At 40.4% G+C, this 19,826-nt stretch overlaps 1 protein-coding gene across 5 annotated transcripts in view; it reads left to right on the top strand.

Moving 5' to 3' along the window:
- The window catches only part of atp8a1 (ATPase phospholipid transporting 8A1), a 76,032-nt gene that overhangs the window by 44,641 nt on the left and 11,565 nt on the right, over window positions 1-19,826 (top strand). For all 5 annotated transcript variants that reach the window (XR_004658352.1, XM_034884385.1, XM_034884386.1 and 2 more), the window contains 7 exons: window positions 1,490-1,600; window positions 8,062-8,136; window positions 10,043-10,165; window positions 14,101-14,179; window positions 15,403-15,464; window positions 15,746-15,802; window positions 16,177-16,284. Coding sequence is in view for 4 of the 5 variants with exons in the window: in XM_034884385.1 (XP_034740276.1) it covers window positions 1,490-1,600; window positions 8,062-8,136; window positions 10,043-10,165; window positions 14,101-14,179; window positions 15,403-15,464; window positions 15,746-15,802; window positions 16,177-16,284 (615 nt within the window). In the remaining variant the exon portion in view is untranslated. The remainder of the gene's footprint in view (window positions 1-1,489; window positions 1,601-8,061; window positions 8,137-10,042; window positions 10,166-14,100; window positions 14,180-15,402; window positions 15,465-15,745; window positions 15,803-16,176; window positions 16,285-19,826) is intronic.

The raw sequence follows: 19,826 nt of genomic DNA, 5'->3' as shown, positions 1-19,826 counted from the left end.
TAGCTTGGCGCATTGTTCCCGTTAACAATAGGTCATTACTTATACAGTGGAGTAGTAACCTCTGTAAAACAAGCATCTGGTGACACCTAACTCCCAACATAACCATACAGAAACAGATCCCAGCAGAATGCTACTTCTTAAATACATTCTTACATCCTAGTAACCAGTTTGTCTCAAACTCTGCAACGATATGTGATACCCATAAGCAACAACAGCCATAGAGTTCCTGTGTCATGGTTCTGTTTCTACACAGCATACCACTCAGTACATCATGTTTCTATTACAGCCACAGGGCTTGAGAGAATAGGAAACCAGTAGCTGACTAAAACACAGTACGCTCTCTGTGCTTCAGTATGCAATTACCATTCAAGAGACTTGGATATGTCTTAAGTGCTCCCATCAATCGGCATGCCATGTAAAAGTGTATGCTTTTCAAAGACAGGTGGCCTCATAGAATCCATTTAGGTTGTGTTCCAGCATCAAATTAAATTACACCTCCAGACTTCCAGTGGTGTTTTCCATATATTGGCGTAACGGTACATTAACTGTAATTTGCAGTCTGCAAACTGAAATCAATCCTTGGAAGTTGAGTAACTTGTTTTTCTTTCTCTGTACATGACTTATATTCATGTTTGAGAGTATCAGATCTTTGCTCCTTCCTGCTGCAGATTGTCAGAATGCTAGTTCCTAAGATTTATTACTTTAAAGCTCATTGTTATCTGTTAAAGCAAGTGGAGAGTGAAGAGGCTTTGGGCCGAGGCTCCTCTGCTCTTCATCTGTCATCAGCTCAGGTTTGTGTTAACTGATGTTTGAGCTGACCATTTGAGGGGTCAGACAAACTGGGGGCTGCCACCGTGCTGTCATTTCCCCAACAAATACTGTGGCAATGCTGAAAGACACGAGTGCCTTCAAATAAACAAAATCGTGTTCAATTCTACTCATCATACCTCCTGCTATGGTTTCTGAGACATTTTTAGATCTCTTCATTTTGTTAGAGGCAAGAGAAGGCAAGAGTAGATTGTGTGTTTTGTTTAGTCATTTACTGGCGACTAAGATGAAACAATTGCCTCGAACTTCTGCTCCAATATAATCACACTTATCAGCCAGTAATTGCACTGAAATTGCAAGTTCATAACGGTCCCTAAATAATGGTATAATTATAAAGCCATTTAACTATTATGCTGAGCCTTGGGAGACCAATACCCCCAAATGAACACTTTCATTTTGATCAGCTAAACTCTTAATCTAACCATCTTTAACTCAACGTTTCTGGAATGTGTCAGTGAGAGTCTTTGGCATCAATATCTCATCAATCCTTTCTGCTGGGGGATGACAAAACACTGATGCTTTAATCTTGGAGTTTGTAACTGCTTCAGTGTTTCAGCACTGATCTCTGATTATGAAGAACCATTAGACAGTGTACTGTACACAGACTATGCTATTCATTCATTTTGTCATTTTCTTCTCCATTTCCTCCTCTCCCACACAGTTCAAATACTTGAAAAATCTGCTGCTCGTCCACGGAGCCTGGAATTACAACCGTGTAGCCAAGTGTATCCTGTACTGCTTCTACAAGAATATTGTCCTCTATATCATTGAGGTAAGAAGCTCTAAGGACTGAGAGTCATGCAATAAACCAGTTCTTAATGCAAAGCTTTAAAATGTATCCACATGTCATGACTAGGTGTAGAAGGCAAAGATCCCTTGTTCGAGTTTCCATGTTTGTATCTCTGTTGACTGGCCCTTCACGTTACCTGCCAGTTGGTGCGACTCTTGGGCGAATAGTTTGAGTTTTGACCTACCAAGACAGAACACACACACACACACACACACTCAAGATGAGGGTAAAACTACATCTAACAAACTGGAAGTCTGCTTTTCAGACATTTTTAGAATATTAATCCACACAGCTCATATGAATAACTGTGAAGCCATTTGAAAGAGGAGGGGAATGAGATGCAGCAAAGGGACGCAGGTTGGAGTCAAACAAGGGCCGGCTGTGTCAAGGAGTAAACCTCTAAATTGGGGCGCCTGCTCTACCAACTGAGCTATCTGGGCGCCAGTGAATCCATTTTAACCAGCAATGCTACCCATTTATTTTTCAGCTCTATGATTATATTAATTATTAGTTTAATTTTACACGGTTGGCAGCAGAAAAAGACAGATGTGTACATAACAATGGACACACAAAAAAAATTATGTATCAATATGTGATAATAACTAAAATATTGACAGTCAGACCTATTTTTATATATACACTAACGGTCAAAGGTTTGGGGTCACTTACACATTTCCATATGACTCCAATATAGACAGAATACCAGCTGATCTGAGTGGGTGGCTGATCGTTAATGCCATATCTACATTTCCCGTTATTAGCAACCATTCATCCAATCTTCCAAAGACACATTATTTTACTAATCTGATATCAATTTTAAAAACTAAACGAGAAAACATTGGAGAACCCTTTTGAAATTATAAAGCACATAATGCAATCTGAAAACTGCTGCCCTGGTTAAAAAAATAACAACAATGCAACTGATCTCAGCTGGTATTTGGTATATAATGGAGTGCTTATTATTATGTCATTTTTATGTAAAGCATTCAGTGTTACATTTTATAATGAATGAAATGTGCTATATAAAAACATTTGACTTGACCTCTATAGGACAGTGAATTCAAACATTGACTTTTTCATCTACCCTGTAATTATATGTTTTACTGTACTGATGATCTAGGAATATTTGCTTTGGATGGAAAATGATGAGCAGGTAATACATGTCTGTTTATTGCCACCCAGCACCCCTCTCCTTGCATATCAATGGATGATGGTTATGAAGGTTCACACACATGTTACTCCCAACATTGGTCTGTTGGTGTGCGGTAGGTTTGATGGCATTTGACAGATACCAGACCCAGTACTGATTGCAGGTTCAGAGCTATAACCAAGAATGACCAGACAGGTTAAGTGCTTCCTATCAGCCGCAGCAGGAGCAGCAGCTTTATCGTTGGGAGTACTCGGATGTTTTGACCTACCGTCCATGCACTTGTCTTATGGTGGCAGAAACTTGAGCTTTGCATCTTCTTAAATTCAAATTCAAAAATCACTACTGTGTGCTTGATCACACTTTTTCCCACACTACATATCAGGAAATTTTAGTGGAGACTGCTGTATTATATGCAATATACTAACGTTGGATACTTTTTTGTTAGAAACAAATGCATATAACAACAAATTTTCCTTTTATTTCAAGTTAAATGCCACTGCATTTCTCCATTGCTTTTTTGTTTGTTAGTTAGATACAATAAGAACTTTGTCGTAGAAATGTGTAAAAACATTGTCTTGGCTTTACCAAATAAATTCTTCCCCCCTTATACATACTTATGTTTTTGAGGGCCCCAGTAGCCAAAGAAAGCAAGTGATTTACAGACATCTTCTGCCTTTGCGCTCTGAAAAGGGGACAATTTTTAGAGAGTGCTCCCTGGCCATGCTATGTGGTGGCAAAAAAAGATCAGCCATATGCTTTTAAAATACCATCACCATATAACATGTCATGGACATGTGAGTACTTTAAAATTGTCTTTTGGTCATCCTCTTTCTGTGACACTTGACCTCTGATCTCATTCTTGTTTATATACCATGGAGAATCAGTAGACTACCTTTTACATTCCAGCATGTCTGCTTCTGGCTTATTGTGACCTGAAGTGAAAGAGGGCAGTTGGTCTCTTTCCAGAATATAACTGAACTAATAGGAACAGCAACTGTTTGATCATTCTAGCCTTTTGCCAGATAAGGTCAAATACCACGCTACTTACCATGCTACGAATGTAGATCAAAAATAAAATTAAATTTAAAGCTAATAGAATGTTCTGTCTGCAAAAAGATCATGTGTGCCTAAATGTTGTTGATGCTAAAACAATTTACTGTTGAAGTCAAAAAGAGGTGGCACAACGACTCATGTTTATAGTACATAAATTCAACACTGTGCAAACCCTTGTGTTTCCCTTCATTTAAATTCTAGTCTGGCTCATCGGATGTACAATGCTGGGATAAAGCATGACAGGATGTCTTTCCTTTTCTCACTTTCTCTATCGGGGCTTAGCTCCGCCAACAACGGTTGTGAATGGTTTTAAGAAATAGTCAAGGCAGAGAGGTTTTTTTTAGGTGGTACAGCCAGACCATTCTCCAGTGCTAACACAGCACTGTGGAGATAGGTCTGACCTATTTAAATCCTAACTGGACCTGCATGCCACAATCGCATCAACATGTGTTCAAAATCCCTCCTAACATTGTTTATCCATTTATTTGTGTGTCTAACTCCTGTGAAGCATACCATGGCCTTTTTCAAAGCAGGTATTTTCCTACAATTGGAACATAACAACTATAGTTCTGTCTGCGGGGCAAGCTTCTTTCTTGCACACCTTTTGTTGCTCTCTGAAACCATAACTCCCCCTCCCCCCTGTGCTACGCTGCTTCAAGGGATTCAAGTAGATAATATAAAATTTCTTTACTTTAAGGCTGCTTCAATATTTCAAATGTCCCTGTTTTGTAAGACCCTGACATCTAACACACCCCGGATATGGCTAAAAAGTTTTTTGTTGCACTAATAGGTTTACTTTTGTGCTTGCATGTTTTTTCTCGTTGACTCCCAGGCTACCTTGCAAGGAGAGAATCAAGGATGTTGGTGGGAATTTTACCTTTTTTGTTCGTAGCGTCATTGTTACAGTGTGTGTTACATCTTGAATACCAGGACTGGGAGACTCTGTGTTTAAGCCTCTTTTCGTCTCCCTCTCTTTCCACTGGGTCTTTGGTTCTTTTTAAAGACATAGAGTAGGTGGGTGAATGATTTTGAGGCTATTGTGGAAAACATGAATGTGAGTGCAACTTAGTCTGAGGCTCTTGGAACAGTTGTATGATCATTCAAGATTTTCTGTGACTTTCTGAGGGTTGATTGTGGGTCAGAATATAAGGCTGTCCCTTCAATGGATGATCGACTGACAGCTGGAACTGCTTCACAGTGTTTCCTTTGGCTTTTTCCATGCTGTCGATTTTTGCATTCCTTGTCCTAATCAGTTAGAGAACAGTTCAACCATGATCATCCTTGAAACATGACTGACTGTCTATCTAATTGAAAAAGGCAGATATATTTTTTAAACAATGTGGCCCAGTGCTTTAAAGCAGAAATCATAACTCCTACTTTGTTACAAATTACACCATTAACTAAAGAACAGGAGTAAAATGAATGGAATTCAGTCACATTCAAGCTAAGAGACCTTTCCAAAGGAAGCCATAGCAACTTCATTCAGATGACAGATCCAGCTGGCCACTCATGTTTGATTGACACTTTGCGAGGGTGCTACAGAGGGGGGCTGATGGACAAGTGGCATTTATGAGGCAATTACATCAAAGCTCATTTAGTGCGGCTCAGTGTAGTTAGAGATGTCTGAGTTTCAGAGCAAAGCTTGACGACCATTGCACATTGAATGAAACCATAGAGGCCGTTTCTGGCATTGTAAGACCGCTTGTGTTTCTAGCTCCACATATTTCCAGCGTATTTATCAGCTCTCTTTATGTCCCTTTACATTCTTCGCTTGCTTTGTGTTTGCATTCCATTAACAATTCTGCAGTACTAAGCTTAAGAGTATCAGGACTCACATTGTTGGTGACAAATGTCATGCTCCCCCCACCCCAAACCCATAGCCACTTCTAGACAAGGGCTATAGAGCTGTGGCGCAGCCTTGGAATCAATGATTTTTGATTTGTTGATGAATATGCATAAAGTTTTATTGGCCATCTACTGCCCAATCCTTCTTTTCTTAACTCCCGCTTCCCTCCAGTACTGTTTTTCATGATGTGCAGTCGGGGAGAGAGGCCAGCCACACCCCTCCGCTGAGTGGCAATCAATGAGGAGAAAAAAAAGAGGAAGAAAAATCCTGCATGGTACTTCCCCTAATGAGCAAATCAATGCATCTGTCCCTCAAGAGATGAGAGGAGAAAGAGAGAGAGAAGCTATTGGGACCCCAAGGACCAGGCCAAAACACTCACAGTGAGGCAGTTACCACATGCTATGAATAGGAGCTTTTTTTTGACCGAGCACAACAATATATCAGCCTAGAGCTGTAATTAATTCAGCAGTTTGACCTACTCGCTAGCCTCTCGTTGTCGTTGCTTGAGCCACGCTAATGGTTGAATCTGCCTCATGGCTTGGGTTTCATCGACATATAATCCATAGCAACGGCATCTAAATGTTTTGTCAGGAAGCCAAGACCTAAAACACCTAAAACTATTCTTTCACTGCCAACAGATATACTATACACCTCCTACTTCTCATGGTTACAGAGCCACATGGTCCGAGATTTTAATGGACATTCCACGTGAATTTGAAAACAGGCCCCCTCTACAAAAGAAACAACATCATGGTAGAGTGCACCTTATGGAGAGGATGGTTGGATCTGTGATGGGTGGGTGTGGCAGAGGGGAGTTGAGGGGCAGGGTCTAGGGACACACACATAAACACAGGCCTTGTCTATAGGCACCCCCCGCCCCATCCCCCCCATCACCACTTCACCAAAAGAAATGAAGGGTGGGTGAGTGGGGGTGACAGACATTTGTTTTCATGCATATGCTTACACGATTAAATGGAAAGGGCCAGTGGCAGATTGGTATTGGGCGTGTAGAGAGTGGCAGCAGGCGGGTGGGGCCTTCCAATGGGCTTTGTCCCAATCTGAGAGTTTGTAGCAGTTCATGCTTTCATAATGAAGTTAAATGAAGCAAGGAAATGCTTGGTTGGCCATGGCCAAAACACAGTACCCTGATGTTCCCTTGACAGATCTGACGTTAGCAAGAGGTGGTTTTGGACCAAGAAGTGTCATTTTCTGATTCACTGTCAGTATACAAGCAATTTTCTGATTGTACATGCAGTTTTTCTCCAGGAAACATCAAACAAATCTGCTTTACAATGATTAAAAAAAAATGTACCCATGCCATTTTTCCTACTAGATATTCTAATGTAACTTCTCTACTTGCACGCTCATATAGTTAACTACCAATACCTAGCTTCTGTCTTGATCTTAGAGGCATTGTTTTGTTCAGGTAAGTATGACTAATCAAGATATACGATAAGTCTTCTCTCCACCCAGCATATGGTTTACATTACCTATATCTCCCTTTCCTGACATAATATATAAAAGTCTCCATCATTCAGAGTTCCACAGCCCTGCTCCTATAACTAACCTCGTCTGTCACCCACTTGTCTTGAGGAGGATCAAGGAGGGAAATAGTGGCCTTGATAAATGTTTGTAGGTAATCCTGTGATGAATCCAGTTGGCAATTTGCATTGTGGAAGGTGGCATCTGGAGGTCTAGGCTTTCCCACTGTTGTTCATTTTTCTCTGATATGTTCTATTGTGGCCCACATCTGCATTTCCTTTAAAACCTGGCAAACTTAGACTAATGACATGTTAACCACAGGTCAGCACTTCAAACAAACCCACATAATTTTGTTTTGAATTGACAGGAAACATTTATTTCTCCTGCTTTACTCCCAAAATGAACATTATTGTAAGATGCATCAGCCTTTCCATGATTTTAAAGGCACATTAGCGGCTGCTGTTCACTCTTTCATTACTTTTTTTTTAAATTTCTTTTCCATTTTCTTAGATTATAAGAGATCCTGCAGTCTCTTTCGGAAGTCTCTGTTGACATAGACACTAACTAATGAGGTGTGATAGAAATAAATGGGTTGTTAGTTTGTTGAGAGTGAGCCATCTCAAATCTGATAATAGTAACCACTCACTCTTACTATCACTAATGGAAAGCATACACTGAAAAGGCCAATTTGAAATACAACAGAGATTTTGTGTTTTCATCATATAGTTTGTTGTTAATGTTCAAAATGTCAGGAATTGGAAAGTGAGAGGTGAGTATTTTGTATATAAACCATTCTTGAAATGTTGGTTTAAATATAAACTCTGTTGTTGATAGAACTCTGCACCACCATTGCTTTCTGTTGTTATTTTTGCTGCTCACATTTTTTCTTTATGTGATTTTTGTCTCCCTTAGATCTGGTTTGCGTTTGTCAATGGCTTCTCAGGCCAGATCCTGTTTGAACGCTGGTGCATTGGTTTATACAACGTGGTGAGTGTTATTAAAATTTACTATTTTTTAAAATTCTTACCCCAACCGGCCCGTCAGACACCGCCTACCAAGAGCCTGGGTCTGACCGAGGTTTCTGCCTAAAAGGAAGTTTTTCCTCGCCACTGTCGCACTTTTGCTTGCTCTGGAGGAAACTACTGGAACTGTTGGGTCCTTGTAAATTCTGGAGTGTGGTCTATCTGTATAGTGTCTTGAGATAACTCTTGTTATGAATTGATACTATAAATAAAATTGAATTGAATTGAATTGAACTATACAAAGAGCCCACTTTACTACTTCACCCCATTGTTCTCTGACGTAGAACTGATTTTCTGTGGTGTCCCAAAACTGATCCCTTTGTTGCGTGACTATGTCATCAACATCTTGAAAAATATCTCCATTATTTATGACCTGTTGTCAAGTCCATATTCCCTCTGTGCCCTAAACTATGTACTGAATACGAAAGAACAACATTTGCACTTGCCCCAAAGAGTGTAGTTAGCAAGGGCAGCTACGTTTGAATGATAAAAAGAATAGGAAGAATGGAGCGGCAACTGAGCAGGCTGCTGATGTAGGGGGTCCCTCAGGGCTCTATAATGGGACCACTCCTAATGAACTCATATTTCATACCTGTCATGAATTAAGTAGAAGTAAAACATGTGCATCTGCAAGTCTGGTCTTTAATACCATGGCATTAAGCCCACAAAGAGTTGATATGTTACTTTAAACTGTTTATTAAAATCAACTAAATTAAATAAACACTAATGAATGAGAGATGTGTGAAGTGAAATTTCCCCACATTCCTAATTGGGATAAACTTTCATGTGAGAAGGATATTTCAACAGCCCTGCCTTTTGCATTTATTTAATAATAAACCACCTTACATACAGTACTGTATTTGGGGGTGGGAAGAGGGTTCCGTCTTTCACTTTATCCAAAAAGTGATGGAATTCCTCCGGCTCAGTGGGAGTCTGCCGGAAGCAGTGGGCTGAATCCGCCCATCAATGGAGATCTTCCTGGGCCTGGCTCTGAATAAGAAAGGAGCTCAGTGGAGCATGTCCTGTGGCCCGCTGGTCTTGTAGACTGAGGCCTGTAGACTGAGGCCTTCAGACTCTCACTCCAGATGGGGCTTCAGGGAACTCACAACAACTGACCCACCGAGCCCCCAAGCCACACAATACCATCACTCCTCTCTCAGCAGCAGCCATACGGAACAACATTACAACACTACTAAGAATTTAAACTTTAGCTAGGCTTAAATTCCCTCTTCTTAGTCAAGAGCATCACAGATGTTCATCGGAGATGGATTTTGCATATGAACAGACTTGAAGCATGACAAATCAAAATAAGAAACCTTGAATGGTTTTAAGGTCAATGGTCTTTAATGATGAATGGGAAAATTGGAGAACAAAATGAAACAGTTTTTTCTGTAAACGTAACCTGCTATGTGTAAATGGTGGCATTGATGAAGACGGGCATCTACCATAGTTAACAATTACACATTCCATTACACTGTTTAACCTCTGTATACTGTACACTGTTGTGAATTTGGCAAAGTTTGTGAAGTGATTTTAGCTTTTGATTGCATAAATATTTTCCCTTTAAGGTTCAGTAGGTAACTTTGATAAAAGATATCTTTGATCTCTGCTCAAACTAGTCAGGGCTGATCAATTATGAATCAAGATTCTGCAAAAGGATGGGGATCTTTTGACTTGAGATTTTTTTTCACACATACAGTTTTCATGATCAAGATTGAATTTTCATTCTTAAGAATGCTTTAGATGATTCTTATCTGTAATTAGTTCAGCGCAATAAACTAAGTGACCATTTGTGTGAGTTTCATTTCTTGAGAAATTATGGAAACATAAAATTCACTGATGTTTCTCTCTGTGTGTTTTTTCTTATGCAGATCTTTACCGCTCTGCCGCCTCTCACTTTGGGAATATTTGAGCGCTCCTGTAGAAAAGAGAATATGCTGAAATACCCAGAACTCTACAAAACCTCCCAGAATGCAATGGGCTTTAATACCAAGGTAACACTAGTCTATGTTCTTTATTTGCACACACCACTAGATGTAAATGCTATTAGATGACATTGTTATTGTTCCCACTGTGGTCTTTTTGTTGCAGTTATTTGTTCTGTTATCCCGAGGACTTTCTTTTTCAAGTGTTTTCTGCTCTCTGTCCTGCTCTTTGCAGCCACAGTAATGTACTTTCTTGATATGGAGCTGACAAGTTTCTCCAAAACTAGTGCATATTTTAAGCAAATATCTCTTTATCTCAGATGATCTTTTTGTTCAGCTTCTCAAAGGGGAGTATCATTACCTGCCATTTTTCTAACTTCGTAAAACTCAACTCGGTCACCAAACACTTACAATTTGGTATTTCCACTGTATCATGTAAAGTTGAGAATTAATGTTGTGCTCCACCACACAAATGAAGAGGTAAAATGTTCCAGGTCCTACAACCATTAACATCAAATTAATGACACAAGATCTTCTTGTCGTGTTGTTGTTCAGGACTGATCGTCTCCCGTCACAGTGACCTGGCAGCTGTAGTCAGTGGGTCTCCAGTCGTAGCCTTGTTTGGCCTGGCTTGACCTATTCTGTCTGGTTGCAGGGGTTGTCCAATAGCTTTCCCCCGCTGGTAATGAAGATGTCTCCTTCTTTCTCCATGCTGAACCAGAGCCCTAGTCCCTCCTCCCAGGCGTGGTGACCTGGTTAGCACAGCATGGAGGTGGATTAAAGACGGATTGGCCATGGCGGTCAGGAGCAGGAAAGGTCAGATGGGTTGGGGTATGCAGCAGGATGAATCGGAGAAGAGAGGGAATAGAGAGAGTGTGTGCTGTCATTGTGTGACAGCGTTTGTTGCGGAAAATTATGCGATTTGTTTAAGTGAGGGAGTTGTTTGTTCTCAGAGCAAAGCTGTCAGTTTGAGTTTAACTCATCCAGGACCACATTGAATGTGTGAAATAAGTTTCCATTTTCAAGCCAGGACTACTACAGCTTTTAGTAATTTTTGTTTAAGCAAACCAAAGCAGATGACATACATATATATGATAGTTAACTTAATATCGTTGGGTTTTTAACTGTTGTTAAAGGAGGAAACATTTTTGGGTACATCACGGGGCTGTGGGAAATTCCAACAAAAGTACAAAATACTTAGATTGTAAAGTCACAAATGATTTATGAACACACTGTAGGTCATTAGATGAGTTAATGTAAGTAAATCTACTGCTTACTATAGCCTGGATTGTTTTTCATAATAAAAGAAAGCTAAAGAAAGAGAGGCAAATTGGTTGCAAAACAGACATGCTATACAGGGACTAAGTGCTATTTGTTCTCTGTAGATTCATTGTCTTTATTCCATCGATTAAACAGTTCAGATCAGAGAGAAATCTTTCCTCACAACTGCTGAATTAATCGTCCCAAATTTTGGTTGAATTCTGTAGTAGGTTGGACTTTCCCTTCATTAACATTTTTGAAGACTTTCAAAGTCTGCCAAAAAAAGGTCACAAAAGTATGTGTCTGATAGTTAGAAGCAAATGAACCTCAATTTTGTTTGGGCCACATTTTCCAAGACCCATAAATGATGACTCGGCCAGGTCAGCAGGTTGTTTTTTCTGGCTTGTCCACTCTCTTCCCGAGATATTTTCCTTGCAGCTGGCCCGAGGCGAGGCGAGAAAATCCAGCAGGAATTTGGCCCCTCCAAGCCTGTCTTTCTGCACGCCTGGCTCTTTTGTACACAACAGATACTGTCTTTATGAATTAAAGCTGTTTGTGTTGAGGTGAGAGACGGGAGTGACTGAGGGTGTTAGAAACTCAAGGCGTGGCTTTAACTGGGCTGCCCTTTTACTTTTAATTACATATACCTGACACTTTAGTCACTCTAACAAACCTAAATCATGTGATTGTTGTAATTACAGTAGTTTACCAGCAACTATCACCTCTTATACAGCACTTTTCCTTGTCTTATACTCCTCAATTTTTTCCCGATCTTACCTCACTGGTTCAGATAGAAACAGTAAAGGGGAGGGGGGGGGGGGGGGGGGGGGGGGGGGGGGCGCTCTGGAAATATTTGGCACAATATTAATTACCAGCATTTATGTTATTCTTTTATTTATTTCTTCCTTTTTTTGCAACTAGGAGTTCCACAAAAGGCAGAATCTTAACAGGACAGACCTGGCAATCATTTGGTGTAGATCCCAAGCAACTTGCTGGGAGACAAGAAAGATAAAGAGAGCAGGGTATCTGGAAATGTTAAGGGAAGATCCCACTGTGACAAATGTTTTTTCAACATTTATCGATTTCATTAGCATTCATTATTGTGGAGAGGAAACTAGGGGTTGATTGCAGCCCAACAGTGTTTGGGAGTGGGGTGGTAGAGAAAGACGGTGAAAGAGAGCTGAGCCTGTCAGTGGGAGGCTAACTGGCATAAACATGTGATTGTAACATTAGTTGATAATTTAGTCCCCATTTGACCAGAGAGTTAGAAGGGTGGGGGTTGGTTTCAACCATTTTGTGCTCAGTGTATTGGGTTTTGTCTACACAGTGGGAGGGTGAGGTAATCCTGGGGGGGGGGCTGCTGTGGGGCTTTGTTTGGTCAATAGGAAAGGTGAGGAGGTCGTGCCTCTGAGGCCAAGGTGTATTACAAAGACTCATAGTCTCGAACAAGACTTTTAATTCACTGTACCCTGTCCTGCTTTACTCCTTCTTTTCTCCCTTAGATTTTACATTCTTTCCTGGCACCTTTTTGATATAACCATACGGTTCAAAACAGTACTATTAGTTATACTAAAATTACTCTAACCTGGGGAAATCCCAAGAAATTTTGACTTACAAGGCGTCCAATGTGTCTCAAATAAAAAGTTGTTGAAAAAGGGTGTTTTTAAGGTACCGAGCCTCTTTGTCATCTGCCAAGAACCGATGATTAAAAAGAGGCCAAAGATGTAAATGTACTTATTTTTTCTGTTTTTATTTTTCCTTCCCCGTTCACTCTTTGGATTTGACAGATTTGACAAATTTTCAGCAATCAGAAGTAACACCAAAGTCTGGGTCAGCACATGGAGGAAAGGGGGCACAAATATGGAGCCTTTTTTGGCAGGATAGATTTTACGGCTGTTTCATGCTACATTGCCCATTAGTGTTTTGTTTGGCACTGGTATTGCATAATGTACATTTGAAACAAGGTGGTTTTGGAGTGGGAGTATTGATTTCAACGACTCATCCAAAGACTGCATGCTTGCATAAACAGACACACACGCAGACTGCGGTTCACACCACGATTTTCCAGGCCCTTAATAATGACCCTGAAAACAGTTTAATCTCTGTCAGGTTTGTCAGTCTCCATGTGTTTTCTAAACTGATTTCTGCTTGTTTAAACTCCTGTCATTTACTTCTACACCAGTTAAAATTATCGCATGAAAGGGCCGAAGTCTAATAAAATGTAATGACAGGAAACCCACATACTAGCAGCACATATATTAATGTTGTATAATGTTCTTAAAGTCAAGGCTAGGATATGTATTGCACAGTTTCTTATGCTCAGTGCTTTTTTTTGGATTACGTTAAATGCAGTAAACTTAAAAAACAAACAAACTAGAAGTTAAAAAACTGCTCACTGATGTTGTCCACTTGTCTTTCACTGCTTGAACACACACTCAGTAGCCTCCCCCCCCATAACACACACCGAGGATATACAACGTGTCTGTCAGCAGGGTGGCCATTGAGCGAGGAGGCCCCGACAAAACCGCCACTTAGCCTAGCGCAGGGCCGGCACCAAGGGCCCAGGTCAGGGGTCACTTGGGAGGCTGGAGCTCCCCACACCCTTTTCTCATGCTTTTTTTTCTTCTCTCTGTCTCCCTCTCTCTTCTTTGAATCTCCTGCCGCCTCCAACCCCCCACCTTTTTTTTCCTCCTCCTCCTACCCGCCTCCTTTCCCCTCAATCCTTCTCCCCTATTTTTTTGCAGGTCTTCTGGGCCCATTGTCTGAATGGCCTCTTCCACTCCGTCATCCTCTTCTGGTTCCCCCTTAAAGCCTTCCAGCATGGTAAGTAGCTCCCAGAAACTCCACCATGGCCCTCGGTGGATGAAGAGGGAGGACAGTCAAACTCACATACTTTGTCTTAATTAGTTCTCTCTTCAACTGTCCAGTCCTGAATTACAAACATGTGTGTGCTCCGGCAAGAGTAACACACACTAACAAGCATATATTTATGTTCATATATTCATCCATATTGTACAGAGTTCTTCATTTATTTATTTTTTTATAAACACACACCTCTAAGATGCAAATGTTCAAGGTGCTTTTTCAGACAGACGACAATGCTTTTAATCCAAATGGACAATTGTCAGTCTTTTTGTGTGTATAATTACATTTTCATTTAATTTACAATAATTTTAGTTATCCATATCAGGTCAATTGTGCATGTTTGTGCAGATAAGGATGCAAGGTTTCTGTATGCGAGTGCAGAGAGAATGGAGTTCTTAGAGCCACTGGGTCTTGGCTGGCCAGAGCAGAGGACCACACAAGCTTGTGCCTGCTCTCCAAACAAAGGCGCAGAGCCGCTTTACTCTGACTGACAGGCTGTCAGCAAAGCCTCAGCGCACACAAGACATGTGACCAGCCGGAAGTAAAGGAAAAAGGGAGCCTCTCTTTCTTTCTCCACTCGCAGTCGCACACTGCTGATATTTTAGCCTCAGCTACAGGCCAAACTCACATGGGCAGTTTGGATTCATATGTCTGTTTGATTTGCAGTTAATTTAGATTTTTTTAATTCAGGAAATTCTTCTAACCTCTGTTTAAGGAAAAGTGTTCTGGCAGACTACACACCTATTTTTTCAATAAAACAGGCATGTTTTTTCTATTTCAGCAGTGAATTAGCCAGAGCATTTAATTCCTGACCATGATTAATGCACACCAATTCATTTTTTCAGTCTTACTGATGGCTTTTCATCAAAACACTCTTTCCTAATAGTTGCGAAAGACAGAATTAACATTCCAGCCTCTAAAAGGGCAGTAATGGAAGCTGCAATTGACCGTTGTTTTCACTTCACGTTTCAATGTCCACTTTTTTGTCTGTAACAGAGTGTTTTACACTAAAATTCACACTGAGTTCTAGCAAAATTAATACCCAATGTGCTTTCTGGCTGTTTACCATTTACCTGTTTTCCATTAGCCTTGGATTGCCTAATGGAACTCTGTACGAAGCCCAGGAGCTGAAAAGAGACAGCTTTGGCCCTAAAAGCTTCTGTTGTTGATTCCCTTCACAGATACAGTTTTTGGCAACGGAAGAACTCCAGACTATCTCCTCTTAGGCAACATGGTTTACACAGTAAGTGCACCAATTTTCTTGACAGGCAGAATTTCTGCTGTGTTAAACGGTTCAGGTGTCTAAGCCAAGCGTTTTCAAATTTCTGTGCACAAAAATCACTTGGACTTCTTTTCTTCTGCCATTTATTTTGTCTGGTGGTGTTTTCCATTTTTATATTCTACAGTATGTCAACAAAAATATTTACTTAATGAAAATTCAGTAGTGTGATATACCTCCAGTGACATATGTTAGCCTTGAAGAGGGAACAGGTTTAAATGTCAGTGTTATTTGTGTCTCCACAGTTTGTGGTCATCACAGTTTGTCTTAAAGCCGGCCTTGAGACCTCATCCTGGACCATGGTAAGTCAAAACCTCTATCCTCTCTTGCTTAGGTTCTGCTATCTCTTTTCCATTCCTGTATTTTATATGACCACCGATGCTTGTGACATATTTTACATTCTCTTCTTATCTCCAAGTCTCTTTATGGTTTGTTTCCCACTGAGCTCGTAACTGTAGACCCAGTGAAATGACCATACCGTATGGAAACTCCTTCAAGTTACTAGAAGCCACTCAACGTGAACTTTATGTCCAAATAATAAAAATGGCAACGGACAAGACAGTATAATGTAGAAAAATGATGGCCCACATGCAATTTAATGAAGCGCTAATCCACACTAAATCAAGAGCCCAAACTATTTCTGTTTACTTACTGTCCTCTAAATTTCCACCAACAGTTTAGTCACATCGCCATCTGGGGAAGCATCGGCCTGTGGGTGGTGTTTTTCATTATCTACTCCTCCCTGTGGCCCCTCATTCCTCTGGCTCCCGACATGTCAGGAGAGGTGAGCCAACGCATGCTACATGTACTCATACAAATGCTTACACATTTACACACACACAGGCTCGCTTTCTCTCTCTCTCTCTCTCTCTCTCTCTCTCTCTCTCTCTCTCTCTCTCTCTCTCTCTCTCTCTCTCTCTCTCTCTCTCTCTCTCTCTCTCTCTCTCTCTTTCTCTATCTCTTTCTCTTTGTCTCACAGCAACAACTTCCTCTGGTACTAAAGAAACTGCTGATATAACCATCTATCATTGACAGACCTGCAGTGCCTCATTCCTTTTCTGCCTATGCTGATGGGAAATGTCAGAGTTAAACTTGACACAGGTCTTTGTAAGGAGAGCCAGAGGGGTGTAAACTGTCAGACCTCTGGCTTGCGTTGCATAATGACTTAATTGAGCCAATTAGCCCAATGTTTGTATTACTTTGCCCTCCCTTGGTTCTGAGAATCCACAGGTGATTTGAAACAGTGAAGCTAAGCAAATAGAGGCGAGGATGTATTTGGAATACACACTGATGTCTTAGAAATCTGTCCAGCAAACAGCAGGATCAGAAATTGATAGTAGAATGCACTTTAAATTGTATTAATTATTTAAAAAGAGTAAAAGAAAATAGGCCCATGATTCTACACTGTTTACTTGTTTGAGTCATGATTTACATGTGAATGGGACTACTGTCTTGCTGGGCCACCACAGGTGGTTAATAAGAGCCTATTAACCACAGGTTTCCAGCGCATTCTGAGGAAGACAACACGGCATCTTTTCATTAAAGAACAAGAACACAGTAGGAGGCTATTCCAAGAAAAAAGCTGGCACTACACATTATGCGCTAGAAGAAAATATCTGTCTATCTAGGAATCTGCATGTGTGTGTCCGGTTTGAGACAATGTTTCAGGCATGGTGTAAGGATTCAGTGAATGTGTGTTACAGACTTTTTTACAGAGCTATTTAATCATGTTTTGGAGTTCATAACTTTATAATGCCATCAGTAGTCAGATTTGATGGGAAACTCCAAATGTCAGACATATAATATGTGAGTGGATTTTGAACAGACTTGTGAATATGTCGGAACGGCAGCTCACTAGAAATATTTTACTGGGACATTTTTTATGGAAAACCAATGGATAAGGGAGGTGAAATATTTCATTTTCAAAACATGTAGAGTGTAATTTTCACAGTGTCAATGTTTTGAACAAACAACTACAGTGTAGAGCCTTATTCAAGGCAGAAATTAACTGAAGTAAATAGATTAAAAAATGTCTGTTTGCACAGTGATGATCAGGTACATAACCACCGGCCGAAAGGGCTTAGTTTGTTGTAATTTAGGTAAGATTTAAGATGGAGTCATTACTCATTATTATAATTTTATGCAAAACTTTGACAATTTGGGTAATGCGCTAATACGCTTAGTTGCTTTTGGTGGCATAGTTGAGAAGATTTGCACAACTGTTGAATCTGTCTGTTACATATATGGCTACAGCTAGGAGACTGTTAATTTAGTACAGCATAAGCAGTGGAAACTGGTTTTGGCTCTGTCTGATGGTACCAAAAACTACCTCCCAGCACTTGGTACAGTATAGTGTGTTAGTGAGCTTTAGAGGTGCTGGTAGGCAGATTCTGGTCCCTTTGGACAGAGCCAGGTTAAATGTTTCCCACTGTTTCCAGTCTTTAAGCTAAGCTACCCAGCTGCTGACTGTAGCTTTATATTTGCTATGCAGAAATGAAAGTGGTATCAATCTTCTCATCCAACTCTCTACCAGAAATCAGATGTACTGTATTTCCTAAAATGTTGAACTATTAATTTAAAGGCTGCACCTTTTAGTAGATTGTCATTCATTTCTGATCAGTTCTGCTGGTTGACGGAAAAGAAAGAGGAGCCTTTTTTTTTCGCAGCATATTTGGACAGAAGTCACAATTCTTTGTTTGTGTTGGAGTTGTAATATTTAATTGTAAGCTAGTAGTTACAGTACAGTAGTTATAGTACAGCTACAGTATTTATGGCGTTTGAAGTCTGAGATAGGTGGGCACTTGTATGTGCATGACACAATAAATAAATGCAATACATAAATACACAATAAACAACAAGTAACTAGAACAACTAACTACACATGCACATAAATGCTCAACACAAACACACACAGATACATACATAAATACATACATACATACATACACACACACACACACACACACACACACACAAACACACAATACGCAGTGGGTATATTAGCTTCACTCTATCTTCTTTACGTGAAGTCTGGTGCTTTCATCCACGGCCTGCAGCACTTGACTGAAGATAGTAAGGGTGTGCTGTGGGTGGTTGGTTGGTAACTCTACGCCCCTGCCCCAACTCTGGGATGCCAGTACATCATCAAACGAGGACACGTCTCTCAGAAACCTGAGAATGCATCAGAGACAACAATCTCAGCTTCCACGACCTTGTAGCCTCACATATTTCACCTCTTCGATGTGTACTTGAAATATTTGTGTGCTCTCAGTCCTTCTATGTATTTTCTTTGGCGCCTTCTCTTTTACTTTTTGCATTAGCTTTTTCCTCTTTGTTCTCTTTTTGTTCACCTCCCCCCCACCCCGCTCCCTGCCAGTCGAAAATCTGCCTGAGGGCCAACAACATAACAGACACCAGAACTCCTTTCTCCTCCTGTTTCTGCTCTCACTCACTACCCAGTTCACCGCCTTTAACAAGAGACGTTAAGCAGTGCTCAGCTTCATGTGAACGCATTCATCAATGTCAGGCTAAATATTCTTTGGACGATTGACAAGACAGGTGCAGGACCCCTCCACAGAACATACTAAAACAACTAGTGTGCTTTTCACAGGTACTCCCAAAACTGACTTATCCCATTTGCACTTCATAAAAGTCTGACACAGATATCAGAAGTAAATGTGAGATTATTGTGTTCATGCCATGTAATCTGCCACACTAAGCAGCTTAGCTTCACCTCAGGAGATGTCTCTGGTAGCTTCCGTCACACTGACCTGCTGTCTGCTTACTTTCCTCTGCTATCAACGCAGCTGTCTCCTGTACAGTTTATCCCTTCTCTCGCCTCGCTTCACACACACACCTTTTAGTATTGTTCAGTTTCTGCTGCAAACTGCACTGGAGCAACTCTCACTTAGACTCAAGTACTTATCAGCATATGGATTCTTTACTCTGCAAGTGTGCATCCGATTCAATTTAAGAAAGGAATCATTCTCCCAGAAAGTTTGTTGATGTGTAAAGTGCAAGGAGTACACTCTGGGCTTTGTATGCATTTATTGGCATTTACAGGCATTTTGAAAGAGTAGTTTATATTTTAGGGTCATATTTATGTTTTGTTTTTAATACTAAAAAACAAAACAGGATTGCCCATCACAAAGAACCTCCATTCAAAAACAGATCTTCTGTTTCTTCACTCATTCATCAGCCATTTTGTTCAAGGTCCCTTTTCTGGCTAAATGTGCTCAGTGTCCTTTTAATTCAATTTTCAATTCAATTCAATTTTATTTATAGTATCAATTCATAACAAGAGTTATCTCAAGACACTTTACAGAT

This window comes from Etheostoma cragini, chromosome 10, assembly GCF_013103735.1.
Source record: "Etheostoma cragini isolate CJK2018 chromosome 10, CSU_Ecrag_1.0, whole genome shotgun sequence".
Taxonomy (NCBI): Eukaryota; Metazoa; Chordata; class Actinopteri; order Perciformes; family Percidae; genus Etheostoma; species Etheostoma cragini.
The sequence above is the reverse complement of the archived record's forward strand: the minus strand, read 5'-3'. Positions and strand labels throughout refer to the sequence as shown.